Source organism: Branchiostoma floridae, chromosome 11 (assembly GCF_000003815.2).
Source record: "Branchiostoma floridae strain S238N-H82 chromosome 11, Bfl_VNyyK, whole genome shotgun sequence".
Classification (NCBI taxonomy): Eukaryota; Metazoa; Chordata; class Leptocardii; order Amphioxiformes; family Branchiostomatidae; genus Branchiostoma; species Branchiostoma floridae.
The window spans coordinates 13,748,004-13,775,826 of NC_049989.1; the positions used below are offsets into that span (position 1 = coordinate 13,748,004).

Consider the following 27,823-nt stretch of genomic DNA (forward strand, 5'->3'; position numbering starts at 1 on the left):
AAACTAATTTTAGTTTCCCTTCTGAATAGACTTTAAAGCTAAAAACTATGCCTATCTATCGGTCTCACCTCCAACTGTGATTGAAATATTTCTATTTTCAAAAAGTAACATGAACCTTTTAAAATTGAATATTTGGGATATTATTTTTATCAATCTTTATCATTTCTTCAATCCAATCTGAATGATGAAAAATCAAAGCAGACTTTGCTATTTTGGCATCACTGGACTCAGAAAAAGGGACAAAAAGACAAATAATAACTTGAGGAAAGACAACATACCCTCCCAGAAACAACCACATCAAATCTGATGCCGTAGGCCTTGATCAGGGTCCTGTAGTCTGTACCATTCTCCCTGTAGTACCTCGCGTATCTGCAACACAATGGACAGTTTAAAGAGCTGCAAAACAATATTTAATAATGTTACAGTTGCAAATTTGTTTTTGGAAAATGACAAAAAGTGGAAGGGTGTGCAGATCTCATCAACAGGATCAATTTAGTGTTATGTTATAATTATCATGATCAGCGCGTCAGAATATTGAGCAAAGGAGAGAAAATTAGTTGGTCTGGAGGAAAGTGTAGCAGCAGAATAGAAGATTGGACTGCAACTAAGACTGAACAACAACCACATTTTGTTTTCAAAACAAAAAGCTTGATTTCATGGGAAGCGAAAACTGTCGATAAAAATATTTTTTGGATTTGCCTTAAGTTTAAGGCTTAGGTCCCAATTGGAAAATGGGCTTTTTTTGGCACTTTCGGGCATGACCCCTATGTGGCCCCATGGGACACCTTGCAGCTCCTGGGGTACATTTTTGTACTTTGGGGCCCAGCCGGGAAACGGGTTGAATTTCAGTTGGACTCGGTAACAAATAGACATCATGACCACAAATTTGTGTCTTCATAGCTTGTGCAATTGGGACCCAAGCCTTAGTATTTGTACAATGTATGTGCATACTGCAATAGCAATGACAGAATTTGTGAATCATGACTGATGACAACCTGAAGTTGTATCCGGCAGAAAAGCGTGAGTCTGCTCTGTCTATTCTCCTGAAGGTGTAGTGGGGGAGACAGTGGTTGGAGTGTAGGTCCAGGTTACAGTCCCACACTATGAAGATACCCATGATTCCACCCTGCAGAACAGTGGAGAAGAGAAGAGCGATAGTGGAAAGATGCGGACATCACAAACTGACATATATGTACGACAAAATCCAGTTTCACTGCATCTTAATCTTTGCATGTTACTTTTGGTGCTTTTTGCTTGTCTGCCTGTGGGCAGCATGACATGACAAGCTACAGATGGATCCTTGTGATATTTGGAAAAAAACTGCTCCGGTCAATCTTGTTTGAGACTCTGTAAGAGAATAACTGAAGAAGGGGTTGACGGATCATCTTGATTTTAGTCTTAAAATTTTTGTTCATCATTTTCAGTTGTTAGGTAAACAAAACCTTCGGTAATTTCAATTCAAGTTTTGAACAGAAATACTAAAAATAGATGCAAGTGAAACTGGACTTTGCCTTGTTGCTAAGCATTGTGTGCCCTCAGGTAGAAATGGTAGCTTTTGTTTCTGAATAATCTTGAGGAAGAAGCCATGCAACATCATGTTTTTGTATATTTTTTTGGCTACATGAAACTCTTTGCTTTCTTTCAACATGCTTCAAGAGCATGAGCTTTTGGCTACTAGAATTACTACCAAATCTACCCGATGCCCATGCTCAGCTACTACACACATCCCACCTGAAGTTGTATCCTGGAGACACTTTAGAGTCGGCCTTGTCTAGCCGAGTGAAGGAATACTTGGGGAGGCAGTGTGAGGAGGAGTAGTCCAGGTTACAGTCCCATGTGATGGAGATACCTATGATACCTCCCTGGAAAATTTAGATGGGGAACAAATACACACATAGACTCAATGAACAAAATCTTTTAGTATATTCTGTGCACCAGATTTACTATTACAGCAAAGATTTTAGATTGTCATTTATGCGACTATAGGCCAGGTCTGATTGGTTTCTGGGCATTTGTGGTTGGCTAATATGGGCTCTGTCCTTGATGCCGATTGGGTATTTGTTGTGGTTTGTTATTATACATTATAGTCATGGTGATGATTGGCTACTCTACTTGCTGTGTTGACAGCTGTAGGCTCTGTCCTTGGTGCTGATTGGCTACTCTACTTGCTGTGTTGACAGCTGTAGGCTCTGTCCTTGGTGCTGATTGGTTACTTAGCTGGATGGGTTTGGCTACTATAGACCCTATTCTTTGTGCTGATTGGATAGCAAGGAAGCTTGCAGTGGTTGGTTACTATATACTCTGTCCTTGGTGCTGATTGGACAGTCAGATTGATGTGGTGGGCTACTATAAACTCTAAACTGTCATTTGATTGGATAGCAATGCAGCTATGTTGGCTACTATATGCTCTGTCCTTGGTGCTGATAAGGCAGTCAGTTTGATGTGGTTGGCTGCTATAAACTCTATACTTTGTACTGATTGGACAGTCAGCTTGATGTAGTTGGCTATATACACCTTGTCCTTGATGCTGATTGGATAACCCACTTGCCATGGTTGGCTACTATAGACTACTAGTCCTTGGTGCTGATTGGTTGGTGAGCTTGATGTGGTTGGCTACTATAGGCTCTGTCCTTGGTCCTAATTGGTTACATGGCCTAATGTGGTTGGCTATCATAGACCCTGTCCTTGGTGCTGATTGGTTACTGGGATAGATGTGGTTGGCTACTACAGACTCTGTCTTTGGGTTCCGGTTCGGAGTTTTTTTTACGATTCGGGGCCGATTTGACTGTCTCTGAGAAAAGTGCCAGCGCTTCTCAAAACATCGTTTTTCGGACAATTCAATGTTTCCAATAGAAAAGGGTGCCTTGTCGCTGACCGACAGACTCATTTGGCATTTTCTGTAGAAATGTTGTTTTTGGTAAAAACCATCATTAAAATACAATTTTCACCCAGAAATTGCTAATTTGGGGGCTTTTTTTTTTACAGGCCGCTACACGGATAAAGTGAATTTTCCTGGGATAATGACTAATATGGCAATGAAGGTCAAGAGTTCTTCTGTATACTGAGGAAAAAGGAAGAAAAGTTATCCGATACGTTTTCCGCGAGCTCCGATGGCGCTAAAACACCCAAAACGCACACAGAACGCACAATCTGGGTAATCAGTGGACGTAACGCTTTACCGCCATCGCGCGCACTAATACCAGGAAGTGTTCGCCGCAAGATCAAATCTCTGACACCATAAAACGCTACGAACAACAAGCATTTGGAGAAGTATGAAAGATTATACATTGCTAAAGCGGTAGCCAGAAAATCTAGAGCCAAAACTGTAGAGACAACCTCTGATTTGCGTCTTATTCTTAGGGACTATTTAGATATCTGGTCACTTGAAATTCCGAACCGGAACCTTTGGTACTCGTTGGACAGCAAGCCAGCTTGCTATGATTGGCTACTATACATTATGTCCTTGATACCGATTAGTAACTTGGTTTGATGTGGTTGGCTACAATAGGCAGTGTTCTTGGTGCTGATTGGACAGGAAGCCGACTTGCAATGGTTGGCTACCATACATTCTGTCCTTGATTCTGTCCTTGATACAGTTTTTACTGACTTTTAATGACTTCATGTGATTGGCTACTATAGGCACTGTCCTTGGTGCTGATTGGTCTCTTCAGATGCTGTACTTTTTGATTGGCCAAGGCAACCAGACTTTGGTGTAATCAGTGGGAAAGCTTGGCCTGGTCACTTCAAGGTGCTTTTTCATTTTGAATACAACAAACAGTAGATTACTAAACATAATTAGATGCAGACAATGAAAAGAGGGCAGTTTGAATACCTGTTCAGCCAATGCGGTGAAGTCCTGGTTGGCCTCCTTGACCATTGTGTCCAGTTTGATGATGGGACAGTACTTGTCCACCGGGTCACTGTTGTTGAAGCGACAGTTCTTAAGGTAACCAGGATCGTAGTCGTCTAAGATGTTTCTCCTGGAATTCAAGCAGGTGTAAGAATACTAAGACATATTTTGTATACTTAATCCCTGTTGAAGATAAGTAAGTTGAAGTAATTAGAAAGGTCCTGGCAAATACATAATGTTTACGTTCACATGGTCTTGCCTAACTAACTATTTCCTTTGTTCTTTCTTCCTCAAATGCATTCATTATGTATGGTAACCAGCCCTCCAGCTCTGTCCTGCCACTTGCTACATAGTGTAATTCAACACCTCAGAGTATCTGCTACTTTACCAGTAACCATGGTGATGGCAGTCTGGTCAAGGTCATTGGCCATCTTTGTTTGAAACGGAGGAAAGGAAGAAATGAAACAAAAACAATATGTAATGTCATGTACAAGAAACAAATAACTTAAAGATGACTCACTTTGTGAAGTTGAACAAGGGGAAGGAGATGGTATTCTTCAGTAGAACTGTGAATTCTTTGGCATTCTCTAATACAGCAGGACTGGAAGAATAAAAGTATTGGCTTTAAGTCTGTATACTACTATGATTCTATTGGTTAAGATGTGTAATCTTGCATACTGTCATTGTGATGTCACTGATATCATTGGAAGCCTAATCTCAAAGAATGTTAAATAAAGTTACACCTGTACGTAAGAACCACCTGGCCGATGTGACCACATTTTGGCCGTCCCTTATATAATTTGTCCTATTATCACAAGCATTAAGAACCCTGTCTATAGTGACCGCCTCTCCACACAGAACAGACTTTATCGGTCCTGTGTGGTCGTTTTGTTGAGGTTTGACTGTACATATAGAAAAACACGACCCAACAGGACAACAATATATCAAATGTCTGGAGTTACAATGTACCTGGGTGGATTGTCTTGTTGTTCGACAGGACACCACCCCTGGATCTCGCATGTCTGTACCTCACTGCTGAAGTTAGCACAGTTCCCAGTAAACATGCCTGGTGAGACACACAGAAAGAAAACAAGTAAATTCATATGCATTAAGTCCTTCTTTGGCTATCATTGTCAAGTATAGTTATGAACGGCCTAATCTTACACGATTGATTACGAAAAAGACTGCACAATATCATTTAGTCTTAATCATTGTCAATATTTGTTGATAATACTAGAAGAGTTATGATTATATCCATTGTGGCAGTTCTGCTCTAGATTGCTAGAGGGCATTTCTTACAGTCCCAGTACTCAGGCAACAAATAATGGTTTAGAAAGATGTACACAGTATTTATCAAAGAAATGGTCGAACCAAACAAGTTACAGGTTAGAGTTAGCTTTTAGACCAGAGTACACATATTCTATACTCTTCTACACTATTTGTTTGTCCTCTTTCATGTTAACTGCAATTAGCTCTCTGGTAATAATTTGCATTAAACTATTATTTGTCAACAGATATCAATTTTGAAAATTTGTTTGTTTAACTTTCACTGGATGACAGCTACATGGGCAATGAAGAACGTCCTTTTTGTTCTGACTAGACTGAAATTGAAGACAAAAGATGTATCTCCTTTCAAGACTGCATTTTCTGTGAGCATGATTATATTTCTTCTCAAGCACTATGTTAAAAGAGGAAGAGAAGACTGACCATTTCCAGTGAGTTCCACATGGCCAGCAGGACAGTTGCTTGTGTCTGTTTCAGTACAGGACACATTGTATCCTATCCATGGAGCCTAACATAGAAACATACAAACATAGAACAATCAACCACGTAGTCATTATGAAACTGCAATAGGAAATATTCTTGCTAACAATTGTACATTATGCAGCATATGTTGATGATTCATCTGAAGATTTCTTGAAATATGATATTTGAGCATAAGCTTGACAAAGGTCACATGATACAATGTAGATGCACACTGTTCAATTTAATACAGTAAATTCATTTACTTTCACTGGGACTCAAATTTGTGGTAGAAGGGAAAGGGAGATTTTTTGCAGTGTTTTCAGTTACTTTACAGTTGAAACTATGATCTTCATTACAGCTGTAGTAATCTATTGGAAATGCATATTTGCAGTGCCATGCATTTGTGGTGGAGAGTTCACCGAAAAAAAAGATTAACAGTAACTGGTCCATCAAAGATTTATGTTAGGGATTATTCTCTCTCTATATATATCTTATGTTTACCTATCAACTACATATTCAATCTTATCAAGCTAGAACAGGCCCCTTCCTTCATTTTGCTTTACCGGTATTTTTCCTGCTTCCTTGCGTGTCTTAACTTAAACTACATGTATGTCAACTAAATATTAGTAATGGCCACTACCCCTCAGCCATTCAGAGCACTTCACTTACTGTGTTTATATCCCTATAGTGCAGAAAAGTGTAGTACTATGAAAAAAGGGTGGTACTATGAACTCATTTGCATAAAATAGCACCACACATTTTTTCAGAGTACCACACTTTTTTTGCACCACTGGTTGGGTTACACTGTGCAAGCCTGGGCTTTGCCTTTGTGGGCGGAACGACCCTATTCACCCATAGTAGCCCTTGTTTTATGTTCTACATTTGTAATCTTAAAAGCCCAATGAATTTGCCATTCTAGGTTCCAACAGATTCAAGGCAAGCAAGGGAAGACATTGTGTTAACCTGCTCAGCCTGCTGAAAGCTGACTTAAAGCACAGAGGTCAAGCTTTTCCTACAACAGCAAAGAAACTCCAGGAGCTAAGGAAGCTTGCAGGATGCAAAAAAGGACAATGGAAATTAGGATGAAGAAAGACTGAATGCAGCTATAGGACTTTCCAGGCTATAGATGCAGAACCCAGTGACTGATGATGAATCTTACTTAATTCCCATTCATTTGAAATACACTTTTTTCAGCAAATTTTTATCGCTTACACACTTAGGTTAACAGTAGAGGGCTAGTTCAGGGTATATCATTGCACATGTAAAGTGATACATCATTGAGCTTAATGATAAACAATAACTTTTACCTCTGCACATGTTGTTGTGCGCTGGTCAGGTGTGATGATCATGTTGGTCATTATGAAGAAACCATCTCGTTGCTAGACAGACAAAAAAAGGAAAACAATTGTAGGTCTTCGGTATAGTCACATGTAATTTGAAGAATTTTCATACTGTCCAATTTTGTTTTAAACTAATACATTATGGGATCTCATCAGTAAAGTTAATTTGATAGTGAATGAGTTGACACTACTTGCCATCTGACTTCTGTAGGCTTAAAGTAGGTTAAAATTTAGATATGTAATGCCTTTAGACAGACAAAATTGTGGCCTTGCACTCAGATTAATAACTTTATTTCAATAGTGCCAGTCATACTAAGGACAGAAGGTAGATGTAGCCCCGAAGAATTTTTGAGGCGATCGGGACAGTGGGTCGTTTAATCAACTGTGTCTTGGTATTGGTGGAGCCCAACCTAATCTCCTTCCACTGCCTTTGACCTCCCCAACCAAAGCATGGTATGCCTTAACCTAATACCTAATTTTTACATTTGGAGTGGGGAGTGGAGAGAGGAAATTCAATCACGTCAAGTCAGCCTTTCCCAAGGGTACAATTATCCATCCGTTCTACCTGCACCTAACCTGCACTGGTCCATGTACCTGCACCTAACCTGCACTGGTCCATGTACCTGCACCTAACCTGCACTGGTCCATGTACCTGCACCTAACCTGCACTGGTCCATGTACCTGCACCTAACCTGCACTGGTCCATGTACCTGCACCTAACCTGCACTGGTCCATGTACCTGCACCTAACCTGCACTGGTCCATGTACCTGCACCTAACCTGCACTGGTCCATGTACCTGCACCTAACCTGCACTGGTCCATGTACTGGGTTTTATACATAAATGTCATATAATATAGCTGTATATGGATTTCTATTAGCTGCATTGACTGTAATTACCTATAAAGTATAATTTTAAGAAAAAAAAGATAGCAATGGTTCCTAAACAATTACTATGATCCATACGTCCTATATTCTGAGTGGTGCAGGTAAAATTTGTCTGGTGCAGGTAATTTCCAATGTTACCTGCACCAGTGCGCGTATGCAGAAAAAAGTATTTCGAGCCCTGATTTACCTGAGGTGGGACCACCAGACCAGCAATGTCCCAAACACGATCCAGGTCGCCGATGTCTGTCCTGTTGGGGTAGGCCACGCCCTTGAGTTTTGTAGACACAGAACTGACGATATCTCCGAAGTCCTGGTAACCTTTCTTGTGTACAAACACCCATCTGAAACAACCACATTAGATATCACATAACGTAATATCATATAATTAGGATAAGAATATTCTGTTATCTGTTTTTGTATCCTACAGATTCTGTACCTGTATCTGATATGGTGTAACGTAGTTACGTACATTTTGATTGAGTATAATTGCTCTTTGCATAATACACACCAGATTCATGCGAGGCCATAAATGCTACTCTCCATGCAGAGGTTAGGCCCCGGCTGTTTTTTGACGTTTTTGTTTATTAATCGTTTTTATTGGGCTTTCTATTTTGTATTGTATCTTGCTGTGTCTCAGGCCTAACACAGCATTGCAATACAAAGCCCATCTAATGAGCCCTACAGTACTTTAATAGTGGCAATGATATCCACTCTATGATAGTTCTGGGGATAACAAATTTGTAAAGGCCTCAGTCCTGAGTTGATAACTATCTGGTACTTGATTACATCATCAGCATTGTTCTTTTCTGAGCTGGTATTACAAAAAAAATGTATATAGAAATGCAGTAATCCAGCCTAATGATTACTGTAAATGCAGAAATGTTCGCGGTGAATTAATGTTCGCGGTTTTGGCGGCGACCACTTCACCGCAAACTTAAAAGCACCGCAAACATTTTTCTATTATAGTATTAGACTGCAGTCTATGGTGTTACCGCGAAATTAAATCCACAGCAAAAAGTGGACCTTTTTCCAGCTACCGAGAAATTAAATCCCCGCGAACTTAAATGCATTTACAGTATCATTTTGACTTGATGCTATTCAGTTTACTGATATACTGAATGGACATGAACATGTGTCATTGCACGTACTACTACCCTGACTCAGCTACATAACGTTATGCCAAAGTTCAACAATGTATTCATTGACAAGCTTATAGGAAAGGCACGTATTTCTATAAAAATTAGTACATATCAAGTGTTTTCATGTGCTGACTTTTTCCCGTTATAAGTTTAAAAAGTAACCAAAGACCCTAAGGTACATCTAAATGATAAATGTTGCTTCGTAACTTTCAATTAATTACATTAATTTAATTTGTAACTCTTCCTCGCCCCTCCCCCTTGGCACGCGCACAAAGTTGCCACCCTACATATGCCCCATTTTCTGATGTAAAAATTGCGCCTTTCTCACCCAATGATGTACCCTATGATGCCCAGTTGGATAACTCTGTTGATGAGGCCGACTTTCTTGTTCTTGATGTGAACAATTCTCGGCGTATCGTACTCAAATACCACCTGTACGATCCGTTGGCAAACACTCGGACCTTCCGCCATGTTGGCAATCTGGGTTAGGGTTTCTAAACCCGGAAGTAAGACGTGTCTTCATGGGGTTTATTGACCACAACGTTTCTGACATTTTTTGTCGACAATTGTCATACCCATACACACCAGCTAGTAATTCATTGCAAGTTGTTAACCTTTGATAGAATTTGTAACGTTTTATGTATCTTGGGGGAAATGTTGTCGAGAAGGTCAGATCATATGGTGTACTCAAAAACTCATAACATACCCTCCAAATGTAAACAATAGAGGTCGCTTTTACCTGTTGTGTAAACTTAAACCACGTGACGATGACGAGAAAGTACCAAAATGGGAACATACTGTAAATGTTTTTAAGTTCGCGGGGATTTAATTTCGCGGTAGCGGGAAAAAGGTTTGATGGCCTATTAACACTGCTGATCCTCCAAGCCTTGATTGAAAATGCCACTTGACCACTGGCTCATATTATAATGTTACCAGAAATATATTTTGCTCCCAGCAGAAAGACTTCTAATGAGCTTATTTGGTTTGAATATATAGCCCTGAGCCCTAGAGCCCTTGTTCATGCTTCTCTCCCCTTAAAACATGCTTCTCTCCCCTTAAAACAATGTGTATCATCAGGCTAATCTGTTAATCACATCTCTGATTAGATTGGTAAAAGAAGCAATCTTCTAAAGTACAAGTTCATTGAGGAATAAGTACCTTACATTAGATTGTCTCAAAGTTATGTCATGCTCACCAAGCTATTCAGAACTAATTATAAGTTCTACCAACAGCTTTCAGGTTACCAAAAGTCAGATCCAAACCTGTAAATTCAAGGCATCTCCAATTACCTTTCCTGCCATGGTCTGCCATGGCGATTAGTTTTGCTCCACCTTTGATTTGTCTTTGAGTTGAGAGGTCATCTCTGTGCTAAGGCCAGGAGACTGAGGGCAGGGGGTTAATTTGGTGTGACTGGCCCTTGTCAGGGGAAGGAGATCAGGCTTCTGCTACAGTCTGAGGGGCTTGAATGATGATAAATGATGATTAATGGTCCGTACATTAGTGCTGGACTGGGGTGACCGGTGCCATGCCGCACTGCACACCACTTTTGTAAGGGATGTGCTTCTCCAGGATAAGTTTCCCTTAGTGATTATATTAAATAGATAGTGATTTACATAATTTGCATCTCATTATGTTGATGATCACCCAAAGTACCTACCTACCAAAAACAAAGAATATCCAACAATCCCCTCAGGAGTTATCCATCTAAAAAGTTACGAACTATAAGACCCACTGCCGTTCCAAACAAGCTGCTAGGGGGCCCAAAATTATACCATTTACTCCCAGTTCCAACATCTATTTACCACTTACAAATCATGAACCTGGCACTTCTGGAAAATTTAGGCGCAAACTTAAAGTTGACGCTCACTTGCAGTACCAAAACAAGTCGCCAGGAGGCCCATCATCGAACTTGACCTTCCTTTCTGTGTCCCCTACCTATCAACCAAATATCATTAGCATCCATCAAGAACATCTTGAGTTATCTGCATACAGACAAACGCACTTACATACAAAGCCAGCTACAGCACCATAGGTAAAAGCTAGCTAAACCATTCTCGCACATGACAATCCTTTCCACAACCGCTACACACCTGCTAAATATCGTGGAAATCGCCCAGCTGCATTTTGACTTATGCTTCCCGAAAAAACACACGAAAAAATACCAATTCAAGCTCGCTACTATTCCGTAGGAAAACGCCAGGTAAATCATTTTCGAACTAGGCATGCCTTTCAACAACCGCTACACACCTGCAAAAAATCAAAAAGTTCCATCCACAATTTCTCGACTTATATCCTGTTGACCTACATACAGACCCAAGTCGACAAAAACATACTCTTCTTGGCGAAGAGAACTTGGGTACAGTCACGGCGTTGTCTAGAAACGCACACAAGGGTCACACAACTTACGATTTGCTAAGGTATTAAATTGAGAATTTGAGACAAACACAAACCAAAACAAAATGACAGCTGTGGATTCCATATAGTTTTATTTGTGTATTGGTTGCTCAGTATTGTTAAGACAGGTTTTGCCCACCTTGGCTAATTAACTGACCTGGAAACTTTCTGGTGTAATAAATGTTTACCTGGTGGTAATATTATAAAATCTTCAATTACTGACCATGTATCATGTCCATAAGATTTAGTCTGACTTCATTGGTTTCACATAAATATAATTGATATTGAATTATATGAATAATAAGCACTGCTGCATTTTATCGCTTTTAGGCTCTTGGTGCATCGCTAAGGTATATCTAATTGAAGTAAATTTGGTATGTATGTATTCATCAATAAGTACTCTATAACAATAAGGGGGGTACATGCTTGCTGATCCAATAATAACAAGGATATTCTTTAATATGTTAAAAATATTGACGAAAATGGCATATTGGCAATATTCATGAAGGTCTTGTTAAGTCCTAGTGACTTTACAATGTACATTCCCACTTGGATGTTGTAGCACCACATGTCTACTTTCTAAAAATGTCTTTTATGACCGCAAAATATATTGCATATGGTTGCACCTTCTGAAATAGAAAAAAATTACAAATATTCAAGTTTTGGCTCCTCCATGGGTGAAATTTGATATCTTTGTTTGGACAAGTGGACAATAAGGGCAATTAACTTGTTTACTTAGGGCACTGACAGCAGGGTAGCTGAGCACCTGAGGAAAACAATAGCCAGGTGTTCACACCTTTGCTTGAAAGTGGCATAGGTGGCAGACAGCTTGGCTTGGGTTATATCAACAAAACACAAACATGGCTGTAATTTAGTGTAAACAAGGAATATGTTACAAGAATTGTTATGAAGCATGGATTTCAAAATACAATATGTACACAGAAGACATAACTGTCTATCAAAGATATGTTTGCAATCAGAAACAAAATTCTCCTTGAAACAAATGGAAGATGCTCATGTACACTGAAGTTACTTGAATCAAACTGTTAAAAGCTCCTTGCTTGAATGTTGCAAGAGGCCTTATGAGGGCATTTGGCATGAAGGGATTCAAGTGACTTATGTAACAAATTTGGTAAAACAATTGTGTACATAAAGGGAATTCTTAGGCAGCTGGTTATTGACAGAGTAACCGAAAGTTCAAAATTAGAGAGTAAGACGTAGTTAACAGCATGTTATAGCTTTACTGCCATTTATAGCTTAAACAAATATAGAATGATACAAATATAGTGTCAACATTCAACTATGTCAGTGCACAACAGGTAAAAAGCTGCATCTGTTCAGGGCCAGCCCGGGACAGGCAACAAATACCTTTGAATGTGGGCTCTGGAGCTGTCAGAGCTGGCCTGTGTGGCCCTGAAATTACAGTCTGGCGACAGTTTAAGCATGTATTAAAGGAGCAGCAAAATGTGTAACTTAGAGTGGTGCGATACTCTTTTTAACAAGTTAATTACACTCCCAGACTGAAACTATCCAGGTTATTGCCTGTTGTTCCTTGACACACGAGGATTAGACGTGCTTACACTGAGACTTTGATTACAATACAATCCGTTATCTCTTTATCTCTATCAAAAGAGTGTTTTCTCAACTATAACGTCCTTGCTCTTGTGAACTTTGCTAAAAAAATGTGTGTGTGGTAGGTGACGTAACCGTAGTATATCAAAACAGACTATTGGTACAACAGTTTTCATCTGAGCGTTGTTTTCTATCAAATACCTTGTTTTGGAATAAAAATCGATTATCAAAACAAACAAAGCCGGCATCAGATCCAGGAAAGAACATGGGGAATTATCAAACTATTGGTCAGCTTAATTGGTCAGATTACACCCTGGTTGAATTTGGTTATCTTTATAAGATTCTGTCGGGCTATTTGTAATTAAAGTGGTCAAATTTGATGAAACCGTGAATCAATCAGTGTGTAAGTTATTAGAAATACTCCTAAACCCAGGAAATCCTTTGTCAATCATAATACACATCCAGCACCAATCCCAGACAGTCTGATATTTCACACTCCACAGGAGGACAGGTATCACCTCACCTGGTCCACTGGCACCCTCCCTGCATTGTTATCACACTGGGCGGGGAGGGGGTAATTATCGAACAATAGGGGAAATGAGGAAAATTCAGGGTCAAAGGTTGTATCTATGTGTTGCTAGGGCAGCCAACGCCCGCTTTGCTGGGGGTCTTGAGATATGTCTTAGTCGCACTGAGTGAGCCCACAATCTAAACCTATGGCTTCTTCGCGGCGCTGGGTACGAGCGTGCCCCCCACACGAGCCCCCGTACGTGCCAGTATGGGCGTCGCGCCTGCCCTGTACAGCCTGAACGTTTTCAGAAATACGACTGGCGGACGTAACCTCCCAAAAAAACGTACGGACAAATTGCACGTACGGCGGGTTGTGCCCTTGGCTTTTGGGAGAGACTAAATTTGCTCTACTTATTCTGTAAATTCGTGTACAATGTACACATTTTGGGCGCTACTGAACAGCAAAGCTTCAGAAGACCGTGTTATTTAAAACAACACCTCTGTGAAGTGGAGACAAATATTAAGCAAATGGTTGCTAATTCTGGTTGCTAAGTTATCTTCATGGAAGACGTTCAAACCAATGGCGCAATTGCGAACACACGTCAAAACAACATTTCATTATTTTGGCTTCGCACCTGCTTCTTCATCCAAGACGAGGGTAGCGGGACATGTGGTAGGGGGTTCATTATAATATATTCCCACTCACGTTGCCTCAGTGGAGAGTTAAGGACTGGGGTGAGAAGACCGAGGCATCGTGGAATCCGAGATTCCATGCTTACCCGTACAATACTTAGGGGGTGGGCGGGTGGGGGGGCTAAAAATTTGACTGCACTTCTTTCCCGTGCTCCCCCCATCTACTAATATCCTCTTCAGCAGAAAAGGTGAAGAATTGCTCCGAAACTTGATATCATGTGTTGCGCTCTGTTGTTCAGATATAACACAGAAAAGACACCTACACTTGAACAGAACTTTATTGCCCGACAATTGTACATGATATGGCAACTATTATTACACAAAGTACCAAATGACTGACACTCGGTTTTATTCCGACTGCTGTACCACATGAGAAACAGCCATACACTCTTTGTGTCTGGCGGTAGGCTGTTCCAGACATTGGGCCCACGGTAGGCTATTGATCTTCTGAAGGTCTCTCGCTTAGGCTTTGGGACAACCAGTTGACTACTTGCTTTGGTTGTTCGTGTACTCTGGTCCCTGCAGTACACAAACATCTAGCGCATGTAGGGTGGTAGTTGCATATAACTTCGGAGCTTTGGATAATCCACACAGATCGGAGATATCCCTCTGGTGAAAAACGGCTACACTAGAAACCTACATTGCCTCTGACCGTGGACTGTAGCTAGACTAGTCTACTCTTGCTAGGCTGTGTCCCTCCCGTCCGGCTCATGATTCACTTGTGAATAGAGGGGGAGTTATATCACATGTCATAAACTCACGCGAGTGGAGATCTCGCGAGAGTTCATTCCATTGTGATATTATTGGGAATCATAATATATTCCCACTCACGTTGCCTCAGTGGAGAGTTAAGGACTGGGGTGAGAAGACCTCGGCACCCGCTTCTCCCGAGTGCCATTATTCCCCTAATTTAAGTTCCTGCCTTTCCCTTTATTTAATCCTCTCCCAATCCTTATTCTTCTCCATTCCCTTTTCCCAATCCTTATTGTCTTCATTCCCCCAATCCCTTATATTTACTCCCTCACCTCTGTGCCTTTCCGTACAAAACCCTCTACGTATGCATTAAGCCACCTTGACAACACAGCAGCATCCCCTATGGTCTGCTGCGCATGCTTGTTGTTATCAACAGGGTGGGTGTAAGACTATCACAGTCACAGTCATCAGTCTTTAGGTGTTCCTCAGGAATGCAGATTGATCCCTGGTTCTCAGCTAAGTTCATTGGGCGCCTAAGGTCCGGCTCGAGTGGGACCTGTCCAATCCGAACTCAGTGGAATGGTCGACGACCAGTCCGATTAGATAGAGAGCCCTTAGAGATTACCTAAGACCAACCTCTCCCAGGTTTACAGTAGTTCAACTCATCCTGCGTCGTGTTGGAAATCAAACATTGATTTCTCTGCGTATACAAGAACAATATTCCAGCTGCAGAGAAAGCTATCACCACAATGCTTGCTCAGTATCTAACCTGTAACTGTCGACCTTTACGCACAGTTCTATGTATTTCAGTCTGGACAGGCCCCACTCGCTTCCCGGACCACCAGGCCGAAGCCAGTATGGGTGGCAACAGCTTAAGGGAGCTGAACACGGTCCACGAGTGAGAACTAGGCCAGCTAAAGGTAGCCAGTAAACAGGAACACAGAAAATACAATGGTAGGAAGGAATGTGACACGAGAAACTCGTCATGATCTTTGTCTTTATTCCAAACTTGCATAACAAGAAACGCAAACACCGGTTCAGTCAACGGTAAAATCACCATCCAACATTACCGTGCAGACGCTGCGGACCTTATCGAAAATTGCATGTCGTCCAAGGTCACAATCTAATTGTGACAAACGAAGTTCCATTGTTCCCATTGTGTCCTCCATTCCTTTGACCTTTACTTCTGACCTGTCCAACAAGGTAGGTCTTCACTGTACTACCGTACGGTCTTGTTACCTACCATGGATTTGTTCACCAACCATGCAACAAACCAAACAAAATCTGAGGTTGTCCAACAACCTGTCGTCATATCAAATGAAACACCGACTCAAATCAAACAAAGTTACGATTACCGTCCACCGGCGCCCGTTGTCTTACAGCGAAAATCCACTATACCGTCTGACGCACCCCGCTGTCCAACAACGAATTCTCTACACGATTGTCCAACAATCTCACCACACCGTCCACCGGTGCCGTTGTTCAACAGCGAGTACAATATACAACCATGTACTGCACCCCACCGTCCGACGGTGCCGCTGTCCAACAGCAAATACAACATACAGTCATATACTGCACCACCCCCTCCAACGGTGCCGCTGTCCAACCGCAAATATCAGATACAACAAAGTACTGTACCACACCGTCCAACGGTGCCGCTGTCCGACAGCGAATATAACATACAACCATGTACTTGTACTACACCGTCCAACGGTGCCGCTGTCCAACGGCGAATACAACATACAACCATGTATGTACTGTGCCCCACCGTCCAACGGTGCCGCTGTCCAACAGGAAATACAACATACAATCATATACTGTACCACACCGTCCGGCGGCCACGCTGTCCAACAGCAAATGCAATATACAACAAAGTACTGTACTACACCGTTCAACGGTGCCCGCTGTCTGACAGCAAATACAATATGCAACAATTACTGTACCACACCGTCCGACGGTGCCACTGTCCAACAGCAAATACAACATACACGATGTATGTACTGTACCACACCGTCCAACGGTGCCCGCTGTCCGACAGCAAATACAATATGCAACAATTTACTGTACCACACCGTCCGACGGTGCCGCTGTCCAACAGCAAATACAACATATACACGATGTATGTACTGTACCACACCGTCCAACGGTGCCCGCTGTCCGACAGCAAATACAATATGCAACAATTTACTGTACCAAACCGTCCGACGGTGCCGCTGTCCAACAGCAAATACAACATACACGATGTATGTACCGTACCACACCGTCCAACGGTGCCCGCTGTCCGACAGCAAATACAATATGCAACAATTTACTGTACCAAACCGTCCGACGGTGCCGCTGTCCAACAGCAACACTGGGGGAAAGGGTATCGGATGTAGCCATATCCGAGCAGGGATATTTGCGTATTTGTAACAAATGCTAGCGAATGCAAACGGATTCGAGTTGGATCCCTAAAATATCCGAAATTTGGATTTTTGGGATCCGGAATGAAAAGACTCAAACATATCCCAAACTGGGATTTTCCACGGATGCGAAGTCGTTTTTTAGGGATTTCTTTGAATACCTGGAATGATCGGATCGCAAAGAATCGCCAAACGGTATTTCCCTCGGATGCGAAGTCGTTTTTCAAAGGATTTCTTCGAATACCTGGAATGAATGGGTCCCAAAACGGCCTTTGCCGCGGATGCGAAGTCGTTTTTATAGGATTTTCCTCGTATATTTGGCATGGTCGGATCCTAAGAAATCCCAATGCGGCATTTGCCGCGGATGCGAAGTCGTTTTTTAGGGATTTCTTCGTATGATCAGATCATAAAGAATCCAAAACGGGATTTTCTGCAGATACAAAGTCACTTTAATGAATTTTCCGCACATTTGACAAATCACAATATCATGTGTGCCCAATTACTTTCTTATAAAAGGCTTACACGATTTGAAATAGAAAAGAATGCACAGAATAATCTTATTCTAAACCAGTCCTGAGAAGAACTAAACGACGTAATGTCATCGAGGCCGAATCCTGTCTGCCACATGATATGTATACAGATACAATATTGCAACAAGAATGGGTTATACCAGGTATGTACAGAGAGTCCCTGTTATCTAATTATGTTAAGGGAAAGTTGAATCCTTTAACCGCCAATATCACATGACTTCTTATACTTCCAAATAGAATATAGGATCAAACGTGAATGCAATTTTACTTTAATGTAAAGCTGACATGGGAGTCTGTGGCTAATCTTGCTTCTACGAATATCTGTTTCTATTACAAATCAAAGTCTTCGCGATGTCCAACTCTAAGGAATTTCCACATCCGGCTACAGGATACAGATAGTGAATCCAGCTTGTAAAGTACAACTAACATGACTTCTAGTATCAGTATGTACAGCTTCTCGCAACAGCACAAAGTCTCCTTTCTACTAGTGACAGTGCTTCGCTTCTTTTCAGGCTAGTTACGTCCTGATCCCTGCCAGCTCAATTTCTTCTGTGCCCTTCCTGTAGTCCAGTGTTCTCTCAGCTGTTGACACGGTCAGAGAATGTCGACCCGCCTTCTGAAAAAGAGAAAGAATAATCCCATCAAATTTTGAGATAGCTAAAGCATCCATGTTTGATGGATGCGTCCGTCAAAGTAATTAGGATGTATAAAATTGTCACAGGCCTTAAAGTGCCCGAGCAGGAACAAATGCATCTGATTGTGGTATCGCCATTATCACCGTTACATTCCGCATTATCATACCAAAAAAGTCCCCCGGGAGGGCGCGGCAGAAACAGTCTAGCGTTGCATAATTAGTGACAAGGTGTGATCTGCTTCCCCGGCCGGACTTTGCATTGTGTACGAGACGTCGCATATAAACAAACACGTAAACACCGTTGGAACAGAATGTTCCTATGCGAATAAATACCAGGCTTGAGACAAACATATGTGTATACAAGTACTGTTTTGATGATGATTCACATTTTCCCCAAATAAGTCAACAGTTACTCAGCAAGTATCATGCTTGTGACTTGTGTTTTGTAAGGCTCCGTTATGTCGTTTTCTGATAAGTTTCTGTTCAGCCCAAGCATACCAAAAGCGCTACTAACTACTAGCCAACAAGGAATGTAGTCACAAAGACGAATTCAAAGCGGGTATTGTTTGGAAACAATCATTGTATAAAACATACCTCGCCGTGATATCCGCAGGACAGTGATGTAAAATAGCTCCAGGACGCCGAACTACAAAACAGGGCTGGCTGTTTCAGTCCCTCGATCGCCGTCCCGTCCGTCGACTGCCACTTGAGTTTGGTCACCGCCTCAACATCACCCTACTACAGAAGTTCACACACGTGTGTACAAATCCATATCCCGAGTTCAACGTTTCAAAACTCAAAGTGGTACAAAAAGATTGCGGTCCTCACGGACAACGCTGACTATCTCCGCTTTATTTTTAAACTGACTGATGTGCAGTCTGATTGGTCAGAGAGACAACGATTGGATTACCCATAATACACCGCCCCAATGTACGGATGCAAAAAAAATACAGAGTCGCATGTTTAAGATATCCCAAGATTACCAACAATGCACTGCTCCAATGGAATCCCATCCACTGGAGCAATCCACTGGAGCAGTGCATTGTTGGTAATCTTGCCACGAATGCAGAAAAAAAACCATTTCGCATCCTTACGAATCCGAGTATCCCTGTATCTAGCGTAACGTGGATTGTCTCACTTGTATTGACGTTACAAACTGTGGTGTCCGAGGTACAAAAAGGGGGAAAGATATGACCGATATGCTCAAAAACAAGAGTGCTAGCCACGCATACATAAAAAGTAAGTATTCTTACGGAAGCTGTGTTAGCATCCGGAAGCTGTGTTAGCATCCGCCACGAAGTAAGTAAGCAAACGAATTCCGTGTTTGCATCCACCGCGAGTTTCTGATACCAACGAATGCGTTACGGATGTGTATGGGATCCGTGATTTTTGGTAATCTTTGGTATCCGTCAGCATCCGTCAGGATGTTAAAAATTTGTATCCTTGGTATTCGTCTGCATCTGAAGACTTTTCGCTGATAAACAAGAATCCTGACCACGTATTCTTTCGTTTGCGTTAAAACTAAGTATCCATACGAATACAATGTTTGAATCAGTTAGTGGCTTACAGATACCAACGAATCCGTGATTATAAGTAAGTATCCATACGAATGCAGTGTTAGCATCCGTCACGAAGTACTGAGTATACGGGTTCTGTGTTTATATCCCCCGATGAGAGTTACGGATACCTACGAATGCGTTGCGGATGCAAGTGGGATCCGTCATTTTTTGGGATCCGTGATGGTTTTTGGGATCCGTCAGCATTTGTCAGCATACGTCAGCATCCGTCAGGTGTTGCAAATTTGAATCCGTCAGCATCCGTCTACATATTCGGTCTTTTCGTCTAGTGCAAATACAACATACACGATGTATGTACTGTACCACACCGTCCAACGGTGCCCGCTGTCCGACAGCAAATACAATATGCAACAATTACTGTACCAAACCGTCCGACGGTGCCGCTGTCCAACAGCAAATACAATATACACAAATTACTGTACCACACCGTCCGACGGTGCTGCTGTCCGACAGCGAATACAATATACAACAATTACTTTATTACGTCATCCGACGGTGCCGTTGTCCGACAGCGAATTCTAACCAATTAAAACATTAAATCGATCGACGATCCTCAGTCATACAGAGTCAAAACCTAAAGTTTCCTCACAAAAGTTACGTCCTCGGTACTAAGAAATCAGACCACTGCGCCCCGCTGATCAGCCTGACAGGAGCTGGGGAGGAGAGAATACCGGGTTAGTGCAAAACTGCGACCCACTCCGAAACTACGTCTCGCTGATCAGCCTGACAGGAGCTGGGGAGGAGAGAACGCCGGGTTAGTGCCGAACTGCTCCCCGCCAGTCAGCCTGACAGGAGCTGGGGAGGAGAGAATACCGGTTTAGTGCAAAACTGCTCCCCGCCAGTCAGCCTGACAGGAGCTGGGGAGGAGAGAACGCCGGGTTAGTGCCGAACTGCTCCCCGCCAGTCAGCCTGACAGGAGCTGGGGAGGAGAGAACGCCGGGTTAGTGCCGAACTGCGCCCCTCCAGTCAGCCTGACAGGAGCTGGGGAGGAGAGAGCGCCGGGTTAGTGCCGAACTGCTCCCCGCCAGTCAGCCTGACAGGAGCTGTGGTGGAGAGAACGCCGGGTTAGTGCCGAACTGCTCCCCGCCGATCAGCCCGACAGGAGCTGTGGTGGAGAGAAACGCGGTTTAGTGCAGACCTGCGACCCGCCCCGAACTGCGCCCCGCCGATCAGCATGACAGGAGCTGGTAAACTGGAAGAAGGGCACATCACATGTTACGTCACCGCGGCAAAAATTACTGAGAAAACAGAAACATCACGAGTTCACGACGGTTAAAAGATCTCTTACTAGCGTACAGGCTGTCCGACAACCTGAAGTGCAAAAACAAACACTTTCAGAAAGGATATCACAGTCAACTTGGAATCACCGCTGCAAATTGTTGACTACTGCCCGAGTATTGAAGTCTTTGAGCCTGGTCCAACCACTTTCCGGGCTGTTGACTGCTCCACAGATTGCAGAAATGCTGGCCTAGCACAGAAAACCATGGCAAAATTGTACGGTAAAACAGACAAGCAACACTGCTAAAACGAGAGCAGCCCAATCAGGCAACTCTACCCGAAACGTGGCGCTTCGGCACACACAGAAAAACACTGACCACCACTTTGACGACTGCCCAAAGTTTCCAAAAAATGGCTTAACTCACCCACAGAGGTGTCAGTAATAAGTTTAACCACTACTGTCGTCAGGGGAGGAATGTCAGGTGCTCCTCCAGGCCCTCGGTGATCAGTTCAGTGTTGTTCTGCTCCATTAGGCTCCTTGCGCGAGAAAACAAGGATTACGGCAGTCCTGGTGGTGATACAGCCTTGTCTGAATACCTAACTCATGCGAAAAAAAAAACAAGAAAATCAAAATGCATCCGAAGCCAAGTTAACCACGCTAAGTTGAATCAATCTCACCTGCGCACCCGAACACGTGCGCTCCACATACAGATGCAAATTCCACTCATAAATGACACGAGTATCAGAAGGAACATTTGAAAACTCGAATATGCTCTAAAACACAAGCTGCACGCCTTAGGAAAGGTGAGCAAACAAATTCACAGAATAATAAAACGAAATTCAGACAGCAAAATGTCTCTGCACTGAGAACACTGTCCCGCCAAAGCGCGGGAAACAGACCGCCAAACAAAAATTCCAGAACACGCCATAAGGCGGCAAGGCAATACTGCGTACCTTCTAGGTTAGTGATACTAACGCCATAGGACAACTCAGTCCTTTGCTACCGGCAAGATACGTTCCCAGAAGTAAAAGATGTCACCGGCTTGCACATGGCTGGTACCGCGCTACAGGAGCTCTGCTAGACAACGTCCTGTTCGTGCGGCTCATGATTCACTTGTGAATAGAGGGGGAGTTATATCACATGTCATAAACTCACGCGAGTGGAGATCTCGCGAGAGTTCATTCCATTGTGATATTATTGGGAATCTGCATATATGGGACTTGACCATGCTCCCGTTACCAAGACGAGGAATGTTTTGTTGTCTCAAGAGGCTCACTTTGTTAGGGTCAAGTTTACCTCTTGTTGTTTCAAGAGGCCCACCCTGTTTAATAGGGCCAAGTTAACTTGTGGAGAGATAAAAGAACAGAACAAAGGAGCCATGACCATGACTGTTTTTAATTGATGTTTGTATTAAAATATTGTCCTCTGTATGTATGTTATCTATGCATGAAGTCCAGGAAGATTAGTGGCGTGCCCTAGGGCCGTCACTAATGGATTTTCTAATAAAGTCTCAAGTCTCAAGTCAGGCGGGGTGTTTTCAGCGGGGTGTTTTCCGACACAATCGAGGTGGGTATTTGTACAAACAAGAAATCTTTTTAAAAAAGCTGTGCCTTGCCGCGTATTTTATGTTATTTTGGTAAGTTAGACTAGATTCTACGCTTAAAAGTCCCGAGTTCCACATGTCGCCCCCCCCTCATTATCATAATTTATGTCAGATGAATTATTGGCACATTAAACAGGTTTTGTAAAACTTTTTGACCCACAATGAATATGCATTATTTTTTATTACAAACTAAGTTCCTTCTGATGCAATTTGTGATATATATTTATATAAACATGGTGAGTTAAAGCGTAGATTTATTACGCTGGACCACATACAGTAACATGCGTCTAGAAGAGCGTTTTAATACTCGCCTGGAATGTACCATTGTCTAACTAAGCCATGAATCTCGGCAAGGAAAGAAGGGCCTTTGGAAGGGGCTTTGGAAGGGCTGGGTTAAAAGGTCCGTCCATTGATCCATGGAAAAAAGCTGGCGTAAAGCCTTGCCTGGCGGCAAGGCAAAAATTCAACTACAGGTATGGTCCAGGTCAGGTCTGTGAAGATTTTGTGAATGGGCGATACTCCGATAGTCATAGGTCCATTTCGCTAAAAATGCTTGTGTTTCGTTGAGTATCCGACTTTTACTGGTGTTTTAAAGTCCTATTTCAATGTAAACACCACTAACTGCCTCTGTTCACTTAGAGCAAGTTTGACTGTGGAAACTTGGTGAAAATGATTTAATCTCCTTTACTCCGACTTTATTCCTTTTGAACCAGTAAACCCCAAAGAACGACTGCCAGTATAATCGGTTTATTTTCTAATCGGTTTAAAATCCTGTAAGCCAAAGTTACAGGTGGATTCCATCATGCACTGACCATGCGTATATCCGGCAGGACTGCACGTGAACAACCACCCTGCTCAAACGAATAGAAGTACAGACGGCGCCTATTTTCTAAGAAAGCGTGGTCTGAGAGCCAATCACCATTGAATAGCATCCGGTGCCTCACATATTTAAATCGCCGATTTCTTCTGCTCCGCCCAAATTCCTACCTTCATCCTCGAGGCGCTTCCAGCCACGAAGTACTCCAAGTCACAGGTTACTTGACGTACCATCATCTCTAACACCACACCTTGGCACTACGCGTACGGCGGCGAGTTAAAGCCTGTACTAGTTTTTTTTTTTTCTTTTCTTTTCTTTTTGCTATCATCGTGCTTGCTAAAATGCTGTTTCTTAGCAACGGTTGCTAGGTAACCGATTTTCCCAGCACATAGCTACAGTATTGACGTCTGTGCTATAATAATTCAAGTTACAATGATAGAATTTGGTCGAATCATACAACAAATAAGTCGCATTAGCATGTTGTGCATATTTGTTTGTCAAGACTAACATAATTTGTAAAAAAAAAGGCGTTTTCAGGCAGAGATGCTCTCTTTGGTACTCGTTACCATGCAAAAATGTTGCCTAGCAACCGTTGTCATGTATAAGCAGGTTTCTTTTGGCACTACCCCTAGAATTGTTTCTATTGTTGTACAGAACACTTGTGCCAAGTTTGCAAAAATTTGACTAGAAATGTCTATTCAGGGCTCCTTCTGATTTTAAGTACATCTGTAATCAGTAGAATTTTCTTCAAACGACAAATATAGATTTCGAGATCCCCTATCAGATGTATTGTACTTTTAGCTGTTGACTTAGTCATATTTTTTAAAATCAAGATGGCTGTTTTGGGCTATTTTTGACCAAAAACGTCAATTTTGGGGGTGTTAAACTATGATGAAACAAAGCAGCATATTAATTTGTAGTAGTAGTAGTAGTAGACTGGTTTATTTAGCAATAAGCATAATAGTCCTCCTGGCAGCCTATAAGGCTGAATTGCGAGGATATATATATTACAATCATGATCCATTCAAAATACATCAATTAGAAACACTTGTTGAACGTTGTTAAAACAATGGGTCAATAGTTACTACTTAAGATACAGTATCGACGTAATACAAATTTGTTACGTTCAAAGAATCCCGCTATTTACAGGCTTAGACTTTATATAGACTTTTAAAACAAGACAACTATTTGAGTGATGCTTATCCAAATAACATCAAAATAAGTAAAAGCAGCAAGAAGCAGAAGAGTTTTCTTTTTCTAACCTTTCAAAGTACCTAGCATGTTTCTATGGCAACCGTTGCTAAGGAAAAGATACTTCCGTAGCAACGGGAAGGCTTGGATCATTATTAGTCGACAAAACTAATTGATTCATGAAACACTTGTATTTTACAGCAAAACTAGTTGAACTTGACTTTTAAGGAAAGCAAATCCAGTGTTATGTACCCTTCATACACGATATAAATGATGCATCCACCTACTTGGATGCATTAGGAAGTGCCGCTCTCCTGGATTTCATTTTTGAAGGTATCATTATATGTACCGGACAGGTCTTGCATCTTCATTAGGCTACAGAGGGTAACGTTAATGGTCAACGGAAATGTTCAGGATATTTGATGTCCATCGCTCTGCTTGGGATATATGGCCACGTTATAGATCCGGGACGTACTGCATCAAAGGTACATCAAGTCTGTTTTATTTTCCTAAAAATCAGTTCCATTCATTATGCTGTACCATACAACAGGTTTTTCATAAATCCATCAAGTTAACTCACTTTTAAAGACTGTATAAGGCCCCGAGCCATTCGTTGCTATGGAGGCATATTGCCCTGACAACGGTTACCATGGAAACATGCCAGACACAAGTGTAAAAAATGACTTTCTTCAAGTGCGATATCATTTGAATAAGTATCGCACAAGTCACATGTATGATTTGTTATTTGAGGCAAACTGGCAGAAATCCATTGCCAATGTGTCATAGATATGGCGCCTACAATGCATTATGGGTAAATCAAATCAAAGTAGATTTTGAGTTTTATCAATTTATTAAATCATGATCAATTAAAACTACTCTTGCTGTGAAATACGACAACTGCTTCATGAACTGAAGACGTTTACACACTTAAAGCAACTTTGTAACATTATAGGGCTCCCCGTTGCTATGAACGTATCTTTTCCTTAGCAACGGTTGCCATGGAAACATGCTGGGCAGTTCTAAAGATAAGAAAATGACTCTCTACTGCCGCATGATTGTGACTTTTACTTAAGGTTTCATGATTTTGCCTTTTTCTAAGCATTTTACTCCCAATTATTTAGATAACATATACAATGGAACGGAACCCTAAAATGGACATTATTGGTAAAAATTTACCCAAAATCGTCATTTTTTTCTCAAACCATAGTATCCTTGACGACATATTTTGCACGGTGTACTATAATGGGATTGTCAATAACATATTTTTACCAAGTTACAGCCTAATCACATGAAATATTGCGACACAAAAGCCAAAAATGTAAATTTTTCTAGAAGAAAATTGCATGAAAGTGCGATAAAGTTGATTTTTGAACATTTACATTTAAAAAAATACAGTCTGAATTCTAAAGAAACGGGTCTTGGCTACTGCAGTACTCGCTTTTGTGTCATTTGGCCTACAAATCAAGGCGTTTTCAGGCAGAGATGCTCTCTTTGGTACTCGTTACCATGCAAAAAATGTTGCCTTCCAGTTCGCGTTGTTTTGGTTTGTGATCCAAATTCCATTTGCGGCGAATGGACTTTGTATCCGGAGAGGTACCGTTGATATTCCTTTTTTTTTGCTGAATTTTTTAATTTTTTTTTTCTGAAAGCCTTTGACAAGTCACTACGGGTATATCTTTCCACAGCACATTACTTACGTTGTACAATTACAGTCGATAATTAATGATAAGAGCAAAGAAATGGACGTCAGAAACAGGGGTAGAATTATGATATTGCATGGTTTCTACCGTCTTGTTTCGTACCATCTGTGTATCTCCTATATGTTTATAATGAAGTAGCCACCAGGCAGGTCAGTTCCCTTCCAGCTACTAACTAGTCTCTCTGTGTACGGTAACACCAGTAGACATCCATGCTTCGCACCTTCTTTGATCCCCGCAAGCACGCCGGGTACATGAACCAGCTACGGGCTAAAATGCCATCCTGATATCGACGTTGCCGCAACGTACATGCTAACTCACCACCTTAAGCTCAAGGCACAACCCGCCGTACGTGCAAATACATGCTGTCTACGTGCCAAACCTTGGGTAATATTTAGGGATCCGTAAGTGGTGAGTACCGCCTTCGTACGAACTCGTAGGGCCGGAATCCGACGGATTTTGAAGCACGCAGACACGCCGTAGAACTTTACGTGCAGGCAAAACTTTAAAGACAAAAACATACTCTTCTTGGCGAAGAGAATGAAGAACAATTTTTACAACACAAGTTAGCAATGACCATAACAAAACGACCGTAAACTGGTAACCTTACGTTAGTTGTAAACGTGCACGTGAAACGATCATAGTAAAAGTGGCATCAGTGTGGTAGTCACGTACGAGTAATTGCTAACTTGCGTGGTTGCATGATTTCCCCGTCCTTGGCGTTTATCCCTTCAAGCCCTTAGCTGTGCAATGGTGGCAATGGAACCAAGTCCAGACGGACTCCACAACACAGGCTGGTATTAGCGCGTCTACAGGCATAAAATCCCCGGTCTTTACATTGGATTTCATCCTTGCAAAGTCCCCGACTGTGCAATGGAACCAAGTCGAGACGGTCTCCATGGCTTTTGCATTTATTGGCGCGTCTACAGGCACGAAATCTTCCATGAAATATAAGAGAGATACAGATTGCATAATTTAATTTCTAATCAAGCCATTAATATATATTGAATACAACACGGTGTATTCCGTATCGCCCAAGGTATCAGCCCGACCGCGGGTCGGATCGCACGACGGCCGAATTATCATTTCAAAAGTTTTCCTCTTGCTTGATAAGGTGATATCTCACTACACTTGAGGCACCGGTGCGGCACTGTGGGGTTCGTTCACGGAGGCACTGTTGTATTATTTTCGCTGACTTTTTTTTATAACTTAGATATTGCGTAATACGTATAAGTATGACTTAGAAGACAACAAAATACACAAAACGTTATAAAAAAATTCGTTCTTTATCTCTGAAATTCGTTGAGTAATCTTTTGAACCCCGCAGTGC

General features: G+C 41.9%; 2 protein-coding genes across 5 annotated transcripts in view; both read right to left on the reverse strand.

Annotated features, from left to right (window-relative positions):
- Window positions 1-9,471, reverse strand: part of LOC118426535 (P2X purinoceptor 4-like) — a 16,180-nt gene extending 6,709 nt beyond the window's left edge. For 2 of the 3 annotated variants that reach the window (XM_035836017.1, XM_035836019.1), the window contains exons 1-9: window positions 9,290-9,471; window positions 8,010-8,163; window positions 6,904-6,975; window positions 5,558-5,642; window positions 4,820-4,916; window positions 4,371-4,451; window positions 3,833-3,980; window positions 1,732-1,862; window positions 279-369 (exon numbers count right to left, since the gene is read on the reverse strand). In XM_035836017.1, coding sequence (XP_035691910.1) covers window positions 279-369; window positions 1,732-1,862; window positions 3,833-3,980; window positions 4,371-4,451; window positions 4,820-4,916; window positions 5,558-5,642; window positions 6,904-6,975; window positions 8,010-8,163; window positions 9,290-9,432 — 1,002 coding nt within the window. In that variant the 5' untranslated portion in view covers window positions 9,433-9,471. Of the gene's footprint in view, window positions 1-278; window positions 370-995; window positions 1,127-1,731; window positions 1,863-3,832; window positions 3,981-4,370; window positions 4,452-4,819; window positions 4,917-5,557; window positions 5,643-6,903; window positions 6,976-8,009; window positions 8,164-9,289 lie in introns of all 3 variants that reach the window. The other variant, XM_035836018.1, reaches the window with a different exon arrangement.
- The window catches only part of LOC118426514 (coiled-coil domain-containing protein 157-like), a 1,184,186-nt gene that overhangs the window by 1,022,128 nt on the left and 134,235 nt on the right, over window positions 1-27,823 (reverse strand). The gene's annotated exons all lie outside the window — the stretch shown is intronic.